The 15,364-nt window shown below is 41.5% G+C and overlaps 1 protein-coding gene across 4 annotated transcripts in view; it reads left to right on the plus strand.

Annotated features, from left to right (window-relative positions):
• The window catches only part of KIFAP3 (kinesin associated protein 3), a 137,981-nt gene that overhangs the window by 13,011 nt on the left and 109,606 nt on the right, over positions 1 to 15,364 (plus strand). For all 4 annotated transcript variants that reach the window (XM_073356365.1, XM_073356364.1, XM_073356367.1 and 1 more), the window contains exons 4-10: positions 2,258 to 2,313; positions 2,822 to 2,963; positions 3,854 to 3,953; positions 4,955 to 5,079; positions 5,611 to 5,709; positions 6,997 to 7,175; positions 9,005 to 9,167. In XM_073356365.1, the coding sequence (XP_073212466.1) occupies positions 2,258 to 2,313; positions 2,822 to 2,963; positions 3,854 to 3,953; positions 4,955 to 5,079; positions 5,611 to 5,709; positions 6,997 to 7,175; positions 9,005 to 9,167 (864 nt within the window). The remainder of the gene's footprint in view (positions 1 to 2,257; positions 2,314 to 2,821; positions 2,964 to 3,853; positions 3,954 to 4,954; positions 5,080 to 5,610; positions 5,710 to 6,996; positions 7,176 to 9,004; positions 9,168 to 15,364) is intronic.

Genomic DNA, 15,364 nt, shown 5'->3' on the forward strand with positions numbered 1-15,364 from the left:
TTTATGACATCATGGATTCAAAGGAAGCAAAACCTGATTAATTGAGAGAGGAGCTGATTTTTTATTCAGACTGTTTAAAACTCTCTTGTTTTCCTCTTGGTCTTATTACTAGGCATTTAGTAAACAATAGGAAGAAAAGCTTTTTTTGGATAAATATTCAACACTCCATCTCTTCAACTAAGGCTTGTGAGAATGCCCAGTCCTTTTCTCTGGCTCCTCCAATAGAGTGGCAGCAAAAAAACCAGCCACTTGACATTAGATATGATATGCTATTATTAGGACCCTACCATATTCACAGCCATGAAAAACGCGTCACGGACCGTGAAATCTGGTCTTTTGTGTGCTTTTACCCATACTATACAGATTTCACAGGGGAGACCAGCGTTTCTCAAATTGGGGGTCCTGACCCAAAAGGGAGTTGCAAGGGGTTTGCAGTATTGCCACCCTTACTTGTGTGTTGCCTTCAGAGCTGGGTGGCCAGAGAGTGGCAACTGTTGGCCATGTGCCCAGCTCTGAAGGCAGTGCCCTGTCAGCAGCAGCACAGAAGTAAGGGTGGCAATACCATACCATGCCACCCTTAGTCTACACTGCTGCTTTCAGAGCTGGGTGGCTGGAGAGGGTGGCAATACCATACCATGCCATCCTTACTTCTGTGCTGCTGCTGGCGGCAGCTCTGCCTTCAGCGGTGCAGAAGTAAGGATAGCAGTACAACAACTCCCCGCCCCCCTACAATGACCTTGTGACTCCCCTCCCCCTTCAGGATCCCTATAATTACAACACTGTGAAATTTCATATTTAAATAGCTGAAATCATGAAATTTAAGGTTTTAAAAATCCTACAACCATGAAATTGACCAAAATGATCCATGAATTTGGTAAGGCCCTAGCTATGATAAAAAAGAAACAAACAAGCAGCTAACTTTTCTTGAAACAAACACACACCTTCCCCCACCCCCTAAAAAAGCTCAAACTTTTCAGGCCTTTATCATAAAGAAGCAGAATAGACCTATGCCCAATGTTTTACCATTTGTCAGTTACCTTTAACGTTTGTTTGGATGCTTTTTTATGTATAGAATTTTGGACTTTTGGACTTACAGGCACTCCTGCCATACCACCGCATGAGCCAGAACACAGGGTTTAAAAAGTGCTCTTCCTGCTCCACAGAGATGTCTATTTTGGACCAATATGTTGCATGCTTGAGAGCTGGTCGCTTCGTAAAAGGGTTCAACAGCCTTTACACGCAGGCCTTGATGAGAACAAAGCCATAGCCTCAACGCCTTCCCCAGAGAAAGTCAGAAACTTTCACTATGTCTGTACATCACAAACTTTTCTTGTCAGCAACAAAAATCCTAGAATGCTTTACTTTTAACTGTTTAGTCACTTCCACCCTTTACCTTCATGCACACTTCTTAGGAAATGCTGAATCAAGGCCTACAAAGTTCTGATTAGACAAATAGCTTACTGAAAGCAATTGTTTTCCACCTTTGTGTCGTACATACCAACAGAATTTGTCATGTAAGTATGACAGGTTTCAGAGTAACAGCCGTGTTAGTCTGTATTCGCAAAAAGAAAAGGAGTACTTGTGGCACCTTAGAGACTAACCAATTTATTTGAGCATGAGCTTTCGTGAGCTACAGCTCACTTCATTCATCGGATGAAGTGAGCTGTAGCTCACGAAAGCTCATGCTCAAATAAATTGGTTAGTCTCTAAGGTGCCACAAGTACTCCTTTTCTTTTTTCATGTAAGTATGTGTCACTAAGTCTGACCTAAGCTTTCTGGTGGCCCTCTGCACAGAGGAAAATTTAATTCTGAAGGTCCGATCCCACATTATAGTGAGGGTATCCATGATCTTGTAATCATGTGATGATACTCTGTTCCAAGGCACGTATATGTAAGGGGGCTTAACTCTGAATTTTCCAGTTCTTATGCAGTTAAAAATGTTAGGCTTCTAAAGATGGATTCATTAAAAAAAACAAAACACCCCAAACTTTTTAAAAAGAAATTTCCAGTACATTATTCTGAGTGTCAAAAAGTCATGGCGAAATTTTCTCCTTGGCTCCTTCTTGCTCTGGCTACAGAGCTGAGCAAAAACAACACTTGAGCTTTGTTATATACAGTACTTAGATTGTAAACTCTGTGGGGTGGGGATCCTCTTTGTTCTATGTTTGGGGCTCCTAGATACTAGGATAATACTGACTATGCTATTGTCAATGAATATGCACAACATTAATTATAACCATGTCTTTTATTGCTATAGAAAAGAAAGAGAAATCTAGTAAACCGAAGGATCCACCACCTTTTGAAGGAATGGAGGTAGGAATCAAGCTAGAATATAAAGGAAGCTAAATATGAAGACCTTTACTCTTATAGGACTGTTTTATATTAAAAGGAAAAAATATAGATGCAAAGCCGATGAGTAAAATATTGAAGAATTTTTTATTAAAGACCTTGGTTTAAAAATATGAAATAATAAAATAAAAGTCCTCTCCATAAGTGGTAAAATTCTTGCACATTTGTCTTTGAGTTATATACTTAGAGGGTCATATGAGTGAGATTCCGGAACATGGGGCTAGACATGACGAAGCTGCTACTTAGCGTCAATTGTTTTTGTAATTAAATCTCCTTGTGTGTTCTGGGCAATCAGTAGCAATGGTTCTGTACATGGTGTTTGGTTTTTGTTATCGTTTACATCTTAAGACTTAGCTACACACTCTTTCCTGTTTTGTCTGCAAAGTAACATCTTTTTTTTTTTTTTGGCTGCGTGTTGAGCGGGTTCCTTTTTCTCTGTGTCGGAGCCCAGCTATGTCTTTGATGCTTTCAGATTGATGAAGTAGCCAATATCAATGACATGGATGAGTACATTGAGTTACTGTATGAGGATATTCCTGATAAGGTGCGTGGCTCTGCCCTTATCTTACAACTCGCCAGGAACCCTGATAATTTGGAAGAATTGCTGCTCAATGGTAACTTCCAAATCCTCTCATAAAGTTATGCTGTTTTTGTCCATATCTGTGGAGCTTTCTGTCCACTCCCACATCTTTCATTTGGGATGGGATGGGGTTCTAGTATTAGTTTGCTCTTAGAGCAAAGTAGGGCAAGGATACATTTACTGGTTATATCTCAACAGTGCCGTAGCACCCAAAATGTGCTAGGTGCAGTGTATGTGGGGGGAGGAGGAGAATGGAGAGAGAGTTATAGAGGAAGGCATTCCTTGCCCCCCAAGAGCTTACCCTCTGTAAAGCAACACATTATATAAAGCAAGATCTGAGTTAAGGGTTTGTGGTGGTGATGCTCTTTTTCCCTTGTCCTCTCTCCAGCCATCCCTTCTCTCCTCTGGTGCCTCAGCCAAACTGTTTCACCATTGATGCCCCAGTGTGTCCTCTCCAACTGGCCCACCCCATGTCATAAAATAGGATTAGTCTGGTCTGAGAGATGGATGCAAAAAACATTAGGCAGTCAAATGGTGGCCATGTTAATCATAGAATCATAGAATATCAGGGTTGGGATGGACCTCAGTAGGTCATCTAGTCCATCCCCCTGCTCAAAGCAGGACCGATCCCCAATTTTTGCCCCATATCCCTAAATGGCCCCCTCAAGGATTGAACTCACAACCATGGGTTTAGCAGGCCAAAGCTTAAACCACTGAGCTATCCCTCCCCCCATGAAAGTGTCTGAAGGCTGAGGTCACTCTGGTGGCAGGGGCCTACATGGCCTCACCTGCTCCTTGCACTAATTGGCAGATTCTGCTGCTTGAAAGAATGCAGTGAAAGGTGTGTTTAATCTGTTTAGCGCAAGCGGGTCAGAGAGAAAGAGGCACTACACACGTTCATCTAAATCTTGTTTGTTTTTTTAGAAACTGCACTGGGTGCATTAGCCAGAGTGCTGAGAGAAGACTGGAAACAAAGTGTGGAACTTGCTACTAATATTATTTATATTTTCTTTTGCTTTTCAAGGTAAGTGAAAGAATTTATACACAGAGGTGAGGAGCTTGCTCTATCAGTTGCTTTGAGTTTTTAGTTATTTTCTGCTCTAGTATAGTTTGGAACTGCATCTGAAAGCACTTTTACTGAGAAATGTCACTACATATGGGGAAACAGAAGCATAGCAAGTAAACACGCGGGGACATGGGCCTCAGCAGAGCCAGGATCACAGAACCCATGGTTTTTGAGTTCCAGTCCTGTCCCCTATCCCACTGGACTCTTTGGTGTCTTCCTTATCTCCCACATAACTCCCCCATCAATGAAAACACTATTCAAAACTCAAGTATTCAATTGAAATGTGAAATATCCAATTGTTAGTAATGTTACAGCTTCACTACATCTAGAATATTGGTGAAAAAGAAGTTATCACATAGGTGGATTGTTACCTTCCCTCCCCCACCCCTGTTTTTTTTTTTTTTTTTTTTTTTGGTGAGGGTGGCCTGGCTGAACCATTTTTTAACATACAATCTACAGCTGGCTGGAAATAGGTCATAATCTCTCTTGGAACAAAAATTCCATATCAGGTTTGTGTGTGTGTGTTCCAAATCAGAACAAAAAAAAAAAAATCAATTTCCTGTGGATGAAAATTTTGAAAAAGTTCAGTTCATGTCCATCAAATCATTTAATTTAGATATTCATTTTGTTTTTTAGACATCTTAAAATATGAACTATTATTAAAAATCTAAACAAAATAAATTGAAATGACAAAATAAAAAAAAAATTTTCTATATCAAAATGAAATTAGTTGAATTATTCCTATCAAAATTTTCATCAAAATTGACACATTCTCACAAAATGCTTCTAGTTTGACAAAATAGCATTTTCCGATAGAAAACTGTTTCACTGAATTTTTTTCGACTAGCTCTGATGAAAAGCAGTCAGGTTGTGCAATACTATGAAATCTTACTACCCCGGTTTTGAACACATTCTTGGCTTTATTTCACTCATACACTGCATATCTTTTTTTAATATAGTTTTTCTCAGTTTCATGGCCTAATCACACACTACAAAATTGGAGCTCTGTGTATGAACATCATAGATCATGAGCTGAAGAGACATGGGCTCTGGCAGGAGGAACTCACCAAGAAGAAGAAAGCTGATATCCTCTCTCGGTGCTTGGGCAACATTAAGCTTTCCTGATTCCTGGTGGTTGAAGCAAACTATATGTGTAGTAACTCATGTCAGTACAGAAGATGAGTAAAAGTGCGCAAAATCTAGTTGCAGGACTAGGGCAGGTGAAAACCAAAAGTTTTAAAAATCTGAGCTGGAGAAGGGATTGTTTGATTTTTAAAAATGATTTTAACCTAAGTGTTTTAATTTACCAGTAGTATGGCTTATATGGGACATTTTTATTACTAGTAGAATCCTTAACACCATTGTTCCTAAACCTATTCATAGTGTGGACCACATTTTAATGGAAACGTCCCATGGGCAACCTCTTATTCATCATTGTTTTTGCTGATACAGACTAACTCGGCTACAACTCTGAAACATCTTATTCATTATTACACAGACTATGTAGTCCCAGCTGGTGATCAAATAACATCTCTGATTAATATTTGTCCCCATTCTGTAATTTCCCTGTGTCTTTTGCTGTATTACTATACAATCCTTAACTCCAGTTATTTACTTGATGAAGATCCTGAGAATCAAACCCTGAAAAAGGACTATGAGAAAACCTATAAAAAGTACCAGGGGCTGGTTGTCAAGCAGGAACAGCTGCTGCGAGGTATGAACTCCTAAAACATAAACAAAAGGCAAGGAGATCCTTGTCACAGCATGGAGGGCCAGGACTTGCTGAGAACTTTTAACTAGTGTGGAAGATGTTTATTTTAATTTTTCTAATTTGTTAGTAGTCTTAATCTGCATTCTTTGGCAATGTTTTAAACATTATTTAAGTAGTCATCCAATCTCAAAGAGAGAACATTGATGTGCGTTTGCCAGAACACTGCATACTGCTGGTGACATTGCTCCTGCCATTGAATGGTGTTGGAGTCTTGCAAGGACCAGATTATCAGCTGGTGCAAACTATTATAGCTCCACTGAAATCCATAAAGATGCCTATTTGTACGAGCTGCGGATCTAGTACTTGAATATGTATATAAAGCAAATTGTATTTCCTTTCAGTGCTACTTGTTCCTTTTAAGTTCTCTTCAGAACACGCTAGATGGTTCTTAGCCCAGTTCTACCACCACAAGGATTATCAATGGGCCCCTTTGTTGGTATTCTCAGTCCAGAAGCCCGCAATTAAATGAGCCAGGGAGACTGACAAGCTTCTCACCTGTATGCATAATTCATTTGTTAGGGATTGAGAATCACTGGCAGGGAGTACTGTATTGCTGCTGTACTATGTCTGTTCTGTGCATAGAATTGTTCTTTTTCCAAGACACTCAGTCTAGTGCTTTACACCAGCACTAAGTTCTCTTGTGAAAAGTGAAGTAATGATTTTTTTTTAAAATCGGGTCTTTGTAATAATCTTACATTTTCATCTTTTAAAAATCAAGCTCTGCAGCAATCAGGGAAAAACTATGTTTACAGTACTTGGCCTCTCTAAGCAGGCAGTGTGAGTGCTGACGCAGTGTGCCTCCATGTAGTAGCCAGAAAACACGTTGAGGTCTGGCAGGCAGGTGCAGATCTGCGAAAAAATTGGGAGACAGGTAAATGAAGAGAACACTGCCAAATTAAAAAATTACGTATTTCCAGAAACTTCTTAGCTTTTATTAGCAACATAGATAATTATTAAAACTGGCATAACTGCAAAAATGTAGGGCCTGATTCTCCACTGCTTAATTTTATAAAACTGTATTTTCAAAACCTATATAACATAATAGAAGTGGATTGTAATTCTAACTTTCTATTCTAAATGGGGATCAAAGCATTCAACTTCTGCCTTGCTTAAAATCCGTGGGATACAGTCAGTGCTGAACACTTTTGAAAATCCCAATCTAAACGTTTAATGTAGATTGACATAGTTCCAGTATCTTTGACCTATTGGTATGATTGATTTTGATGTTAGTTGCTCTTTATCTGCTGCTGAACCTTGCTGAGGACACACGTACAGAGCTGAAGATGAGGAACAAGAACATTGTACACATGCTAGTGAAAGCACTGGACCGAGAGAACTTTGAGCTGCTTATTCTGGTGGTGTCTTTCCTGAAGAAACTTAGCATTTTTATGGAGAACAAAAATGACATGGTAGGTCTTGTAGCAATCTACAGAAATGCTCTGGTGGTTGTTCATTGGGTCAGAGATTCCAATGAAAGTGAAATAAGCCTCTTGCATCCCACTCCTTTTAAAAATATTTGTAACCCTGATTTTAGTACTATGAAGGGACTACAGTAAACATAATGCAAGCCCCAGCAGGAACCACTATAGAAAACTACATATAGAATCATGTAGGGAGCCAGCGTCACCATAGCAAAATTACATGTCAATATGATGGCAACGAGACGAATTGCAAATATTGGTATAAGCATCCAAAAGTGTGGGTATTTATCCAAACATCTGGAGGTCCCCAAAACCAGCCTGCAACAAGACCCTCTTTTTGACATTCTATCTCTAACTCTTGTTGTCTCAGGGAAGGAGATGTGGTTACACTTTAGCAGGCTGCTAGACTGAGCTATTGCCTTCCCAAGCCAGCAGGATCTTCCATACTGTAATAGGATGTAGCCCAGAAGTGCTTCATGTTGCTGCTGCTGGCCCCTAATCCAGAGACTTTCTCCATAAGCCTGGGTGGGTGGGTGGTAAGAAATGTCATGTCCTTGGAAAAAGGACCATACAGCTTAGCTTGGCTATCTTCACATGCATTTCTTTCATAGCACAAATAATACTTCAGAAAAAAAAATTGCCATACAGTGAGGAAGCTACTGATGAGGGAGATGGGATTCTGAAATTTATAGGTTTTCTCTCATTCTAGTTGTGTCTGAATAACTCTTAGAGACAAAATGAACCAAGTTAGATGTTTCAGGCTTTATCCTGTTTTACTTACTTGGGCAAAACTCCTAACGATGTGATCATTTAATCTATCTAGGTGTTTGTATCATGTTTGTCACCTTGGCATCTGAGTGCCATCATTACTAATTACATTTAAAGCAATGGGGCAGAAATTGTTATTGGTCGATTTGGACTCATAGATATCTAGTGTAATGCAAATAATTTGGATAATATAGCACATTTATGAAGATCACCAGCGTGGTGCTAACAGTTTTCTTGCTGCTTTGAGTTCATTCTCTGCATATTTCTGACTGAAGGGTTGGCTACAGACACAATCCTAATGCATATGGTAAGAGCCCAAAGGGTTCAAACTAATCTACATACACTTCTTATGGCCAATAACGGCAGACAGATGTAGCTTAGAAGATGGTGAGAAAAACTTTCTGAAGACTTGTCAGTCAATGATCAGATGTCTTTTCTTGGGCTGGTAAAGCAAACATATCAGAAAATGATACTGCTGCTCTGTCCTTAGATTATGTCCTGTAATCTTAGTGATATGTCTATCAAGATCACTTTCATTCTTCTGTTAAATTAAAATACAGGGCAGCATGACATTACGAGAGTACATACCAAATCCTGCCTAGGAACTCACTCAAACATGTAGGGAAATGGCTCATGCTCCTTGGATAGCAATTTTGTGTCTCTCTCAGTTGGGTATCTATCTGACTTCTAATGGAGATCACTCCAAGGTTATCTGTGTTTGAATTAGACCCTGGATCCTGCAAGTCACTCAGCAAGTGGATCCCTGCTACAATCCCATTGAGGTCTCTTCTCCCCCCCCCGCCACAATTCACCTGATACTCCAAGTGGCTGAGTCCATTAGCTCAATCTTCCTTTAAAAAATAATTAGCCAGAGACCAGACCTAGAAAATTTTTAGCCACAAAGGCCAAACTTTAGACACTGCAGTAACTTTTAACTATTGGCTTTGCTTTTGCTTTCATTTATAAGTATAATTTTAAAAATAGTTGCTAAAAAAAGCAAAGGTTTGGGTAGGTTGTGGGTTTAGTGACTTCTCATGCTTCTCATACAGGTTGAAATGGATATTGTGGAAAAACTGGTGAAAATGGTACCATGTGAGCATGAAGACCTGCTGAATATCACCCTTCGACTTCTGCTGAACCTCTCTTTTGACACGGGCCTGAGAAACAAGATGGTCCAAGTTGGGCTGCTTCCCAAACTCACTGCACTTCTAGGTATGTTTTCTTTTACCCCTGTGCAGCCCTTCCAGCAGTGTTAGCATCGTTGTTATTATTGAGCTGTTGTCAGCCCCCTCCTATGGAAGGACAAGATATCAACTTCCCTTAAAAAAGCAATTGTCAAGACATCATCTCTTGCCACTGGCAATCCAGTTATTGTCTGTCTCAGATCATCTTTTTGGATGAAGATTATCAAGAAGGTTGTCGCAAGTTACACACACATGTGAGTCCTAGTGTCTTTTTGACCCTTCTTAATTTGGTTGTATGCCTGGGTGTGGGATGGAGACTGCACTGATAGGGTGGGATTGCTGACCTTCTGATAAGGAACAAAGATTCTGGTGTCCATACTAATCCTGTTAGAGCAGTGGTTCCCAAACTGGTGTGTGGGCCAGAGAAACGTTCAGGGAGTTCAGCGGGGCCCAGGCTAGCACTCGAGGGTGATGCTCCCTCCCTGCCCGAGGGAGCATCACCCAGCCCTGCTCTGCCCCCACCTGCAGCCTTGGGCTCCAGGAATAGCCTGGCACCAGCTGCAGCCCCGATTCCCAGTCGCAGCCCTGCTCCATGCCCCGGCACCTGATGGCTGTTCCTAGGGGGGCTGCAGACAGGTTCCATTACAGGTAAGGGGGGACATGCCAGAAAAAGTTTGGGGACCACTGTGGTAGAGCTATCGGCCGTTTTCTGGTACTGTTGATCTGAGCTAGTGCAGCTGACTTGCTTGTGGATCTTAGCAGGGTAGACTGAGTTGTTCTTGAGTGGTTCTATTCCTTTCTTTTTTTCTGAGTGATACCACAAGATAGTACTGGCAATGTCTTCTCTATTCTGAGGGCTGTCTCATGCAGTGTTCCACAAGGTTCAATTCAGGGGTAGTTAAGAATGTCAAGATTGTAGTGTCTGAGGACATCTGGCTGTGTGTGTCAGTCTCTTATGGGGGAGTAGTTGGATACCTTTCCTGGTGTCTTAACATAGGGATGTGATCAGAGCTAGCTGCCTGAGAATCAACTGAGATGACACTGTTAGTGCTTGTAGTATGGAGGAAATGGCCAGTTATATCAGAGCCTTTGGTGGATGGCTATGCCCACCATTTGTTGCTAAGGCTTGTAACCTGGGAGACTTGTTGGATTCCAGGTAACAGTGGTTGCCAAGAATGTGTTTTCTTGTTAGTAGCAAATAAGGTTATGACCATTTCTTTTAGATGTGAATTTTCCTGCAATTATGTCACTTGCAGGTTGGATTACCCTAGTACACACTATATAGAGTTACTCCTTATCACCACTTGGAAATTGCAACTCAGAGCAGAACGTGTTTGCTCACTTCCTAAACGATATTTGCCACAAGGAGCACTTTGATACCAGTTGATTTCCAGGTGATATTTAAGGTAAAATTCCTGTTTGATGGAGTTTGGGTCCTGGCTGCTTGATAATGTTTCTCCATACAGATGGAAGATTCTCAGGATATATAAGCCGAAGAGGAATTAAGGAGCAGGAATGTATGACAGAAACACTTTCTTCAGAGTGAAACAAATGGAAAAATTAAAAGGGTACAACGAGTAGCAATTGAACCTCAGGCTGTGCTGAAGGGGATGTCAGTGGTTTATAGAATCGTAGAAATGTAGGGCTGGAAGGCACTTCAAAGTTATCGAGTCTGGCCCCCTGCACTGAGGTAGAACCAAGCAACCCTAGACTGTCCCTGACAGGTCTTTGTCCAAACTGTTCCTAGAAACCGCCAATGAAGGGGATTTCACAAACTCTTGGAAGCTTGTTCCAGTGCTTAACTATCCTTATATAGAGAAGGTTTTTTCTCATCTCTGATGTAAACCTCTCTTGTTGCGGATTATGCCCATTACTTCTTGTTCATGAACAACGATCAGTTCTCTTTATAGCAGCCCTTAACATATTCGAGGACTGTTATCAGGTCCCCCACATAGTCTTTTGTCAAGAGCAAATATGTCCAGATTTTTAAACCTTTTTATCATAAGTCAGATTTTCTAAACCATGTAATATTTTTATTCCTCTCCCCTGGACTCTCTCCCATTTGTCCACATCTTTCCTAAAGTATGCATCCAGAATTGGATACAGTTCTCCAGTGGAGGAGTCACCGGTACTGAGTAGAGCGGTACAGTTACCTCCCATGTCTTACATACGCCACTCTTGTTAATACGCCCCAGAATGATGATAGCCTGTTTGCAGCTGCATCACATTGACTCATGTTCAGTTTGTGATCTGTCGTGACCCTTAAATCCTTTTGAGCAGTACAACCACCTAGCCACTTATTTCCCATTTTGTAATTGTGGATTTATTTTTTTCCTTCCTAAGTGAAGTACTTGTCTTTATTGAATTCATCTGGTTGAATTTAGGCCAATTCTCCAGTTTGTCAAGGTCATTTTGAATTCTAATCTTGTCCTCCAAAGTGCTTGCAACCCTCCGAGCTTGGTGTCAAATGCAAATTTTATAAGCATACTCTCCAATTCATTATTCAAGTCATTAATGAAAATATTGAGTACTACTAGACCCCTATTGGGACCCCAATAGATACACACTCAGAATTTGACAGTAAGCCATTGACAACTACTCTTTGAGTATAGTCTTTCAACCAGTTGTACATCCACGTCCTAGTAATTTCATCTAAACCACATTTCCCTAGTTTTCATAAGAGACTGTCATGTGGTACTGTGTCAAAAGCCTTACTAAAATTAAGATATATCATGTCTTCTGCTTTCCCCCATCCACTAGGCCAGTAACCCCGTCAAAGAACGGGGTTTATACATCAAGTGTAGAATAATCTCCATGCAACAACGATAAATTCAAATCTAGGCAAGGCTGGCATTGCCCATTATCCTCAAGGTAGATAGATTGTGTTCCATACATGTGAATTTTTCATATAAGACTTAAAAACAAAGTTCTGTTATCTATGTGTAAATAGTGCAGCCTGTGATTACTGTTGGGTGGGGAATAGTTGTCCCAGCCCATGAAAATTTGAGGTTTCAAAAATTTTCCTCCACATTCGGATGAAACAAGACCTTTCAAAATGTTTTGCAAAAAAAAAAACAGAGTGAGACCCCAGTATAGACAATAGTCTGCCTGTTCAGGCACTCACCTGGGATGTGGGAAACCTGGGTTCAAGTTCCTGGTCTGAATCAGGCAGAGCAGGGATTTGAACTGGGTCTCTCCCACATCTCAGGTGAGTTCCCTAACCACTGGGTTACTGGCTATTCTGGGGTTCTGTATCTATGTGAAAAATCCATCCTGGACTCGTGAAACCTTCCTGACAAAAGTCTTGTTAAAACTGACCCTTTCCTACAAAAAGTTTTGGTTTTGATGAATTGACATTTTCTGATAAAACTGTTCCACTGAAAAATTACCAACCAGCTCTACCTGTGTTGTGTTTTGGAAGTACGGAGGTTTGTCCCACTGTCACTGCACAGAATTTCCCTTCCAAACACTGCTGTGAAGCATCCTGTGTACCATTTGGCTGCCACCCTCCACTCCAGAGGCTGCAGCAGTCCAGAGATTCTGTACCTATAATTGAACTTGGTCTTGTGAATTGCTGAGCACCCTGCTTTCAATGGGAGCTTTGCTCTTGCATTAGTAGGCCCATAATGCATATAATGCTTTGGGAAGAAAGGGGATTTGTGAAATGTTATCCCTGATGGTGTGGCTGATGTGGTTGAGACCTCTGTCCACACAATGTCACTAGAGTAGATATGGGGACAGAGTAGACAATGAAGTTTGCTACAGGGATTGGTTCCTGGGTTAGTGTTTCTGTGGTGTGGTGTGTGTAGTTGCTGGTGAGTATTTGCTTCAGGTTGGGGGGCTGTCTGTAAGCGAGAACTGACCTGCTTCCCAAAGTCTGTGAGTGAGGGATCGTTTTCCAGGATAGGTTGTAGATCGTTGATGTGCTGGAGAGGTTTTAGCTGGGGGCTGTCTGTGATGGCCAGTGGTGTTCTGTTATTTTCCTTGTTGGGCCTGTCCTGTAGTAGGTGACTTCTGGATACCCATCTCGCTGTGTCAATCTGTTCCCTCAATTCCCCAGGTGGATATTGTAGTTGTAAGAACGCTTGATAAAGATCTTGTAGGTGTTTGTCTCTGTCTGAGGGATTGGAGCAAATTCGATTGTATCTTAGGGCTTGGCTGTAGACAATGGATCGTGTGATGCATCCTGGATGGAAGCTGGAGGCATGTAGATAAGTATAGCTGTCAGTAGGTTTCCAGTATAGGGTGGTGTTTATGTGACCGTCACTTATTTGCACTGTAGTGTCCAGGAAATGGATCTCTTGTGTGGACTGGTCCAGGCTGAGGTTGATGGTGGGATGGAAATTGTTGAAATCTTGGTGGAATTCAAGGGCCTCCTTCTGTGGGTCCATATGATGAAGATGTCATCAATGTAGCGCAAGTAGAGGAGGGGCGCTAGGGAACGAGAGCTGAGGAAGCGTTGTTCAAAGTCAGCCATAAAAATGTTGGCATAGTGTGGGACCATGCGGGTTCCCATAGCAGTGGCATTGACTTGAAGGTGTAAGTTGTCCCCAGATTTGAAATGGCTGCGGTACAGATGAAACTTTAACTTGTAAACTAGGGCAGGGACTGTGTTCTGTGTTTGAACAGTGCCTAGGTGCTATTGCAATACAAAAAATCTGTCATGATGCACAAGGCATTATTCTGAGATGTCACAACTTCTGAGGATAACCTGATGGAGCTAGAGCCTATGGCTATCACGTATCTGCTTTTTAATGTTTGTATCTGGTGCAGTTTACGGGGTTCAAAATATTTTTTTATATTTGGAAACCATAATTAAAATACTGTAGCCTACTTTCTCTACACCCTATGCCAGTTCTGGGCTTCAACAAGATTTCCTAGATGCAGTACCTGTGATAAATGCATCACTTTGTACATCACAACTGAACGAAACTGGCCAACTGGACTTCAGTATTAAATAAACTATTTTTAAGTGCCAAATACCCCTCTTATCCTGGTTGCTAGGGAATTGAATACATATTACTCAACTAAATTCACTTTGGTTTACATTTGCAGTTCATCTTCAAGCGCTAATGCAACTCAGCAGCCGTTGACAGGTTAACCATACAGTTCTGAACACGTCAGGGTCAAACTTGTCAGCTCATTAGGCTACTGCATTTTAACATTCATACATATCATGCCTTTAAGTTAGCAGTGGGTATGAAAGGAGAGTATAAATTAAATACATAGGCATTTAGGGAGGAAGTTTTGGTTGCAGATAGGTAATGGGCAGGGATTGTGGGCACATATTTGGGGACTGAGACTCATGAGGTGGAGAAGTAGCGTTTGACATTGTAGCATAGGAAGTTTGTAGGGTCCTTGACTTTCTCCAGAGCCATTAAGCAGCATGGGAGCAGGAGTGGAAGGATCTGATGTTAAGGCATGTCCCAAGGTGGGCGTTGGTGGGATGGTCTCTGCTGTGAGAGGCAGGCAGAAAGAGTGAAGGAATTTTACAACTGAGCTAATGGAGGGGACATAGAGTGACAGACATTGAAGGAGAAGGATTATTGTTTGTCTTCTGCTCTCTCATCCTAGAGCCTCTTGGCTGATGCAAGGGAGATCCGGGTGATGGGAGGTTCTCTGCTCTTCTTCGGCCTCCATTTTTTTTGTTGTTCTCCCAGTTTGGAATAGCTCCCGGTGTCTGCTTCCCCATATAGCTTTGCGAGTCAGCAGCAGTGTGAAGCCAAACTTGTTGCTTTCAGTGCGGCCTATGTGTTCTGAAGAATTTAAAACTGACTGCTCTTCCAGCTTACTGTGTGCTCCTGAGTTCATTGGGTATAGCAGAGTTTAGTTATGCTCAGAATCTCGAAAAGCTGGCTCCTTTCAGGAAAGTTCAGATTCAAGCTTGCTGGCCAGAAGCCAGGACAGAGGCACAAGAGCCACCCTGCTCTGGTTGGGGTTTCCAGGCACAAGCTGCACAAAGGGAATGTGGCCAGTTGCTAGCCTGGCTGAAACACCTATGGCACCGTTTGTACCACAAGCGCTGCAGGTATCTCACTCTTTTAATAAGGATGTTATATGTAGTTGCATGTTTGTCTCTGTCATTAGTACTGCATGTGCTTTTAAGTGTTTAGCTGTCGTGAACTCGGAGACAAATACTGCCTCCTTTTCCATGAGAACAGAGGGCCATGCACAGCAGAAGCAGTGTTCTGTCATTTGTGTGAGGTGGGAGGCTGCTCGGAGGGT

Source organism: Lepidochelys kempii, chromosome 8 (assembly GCF_965140265.1).
Source record: "Lepidochelys kempii isolate rLepKem1 chromosome 8, rLepKem1.hap2, whole genome shotgun sequence".
Classification (NCBI taxonomy): domain Eukaryota; kingdom Metazoa; phylum Chordata; order Testudines; family Cheloniidae; genus Lepidochelys; species Lepidochelys kempii.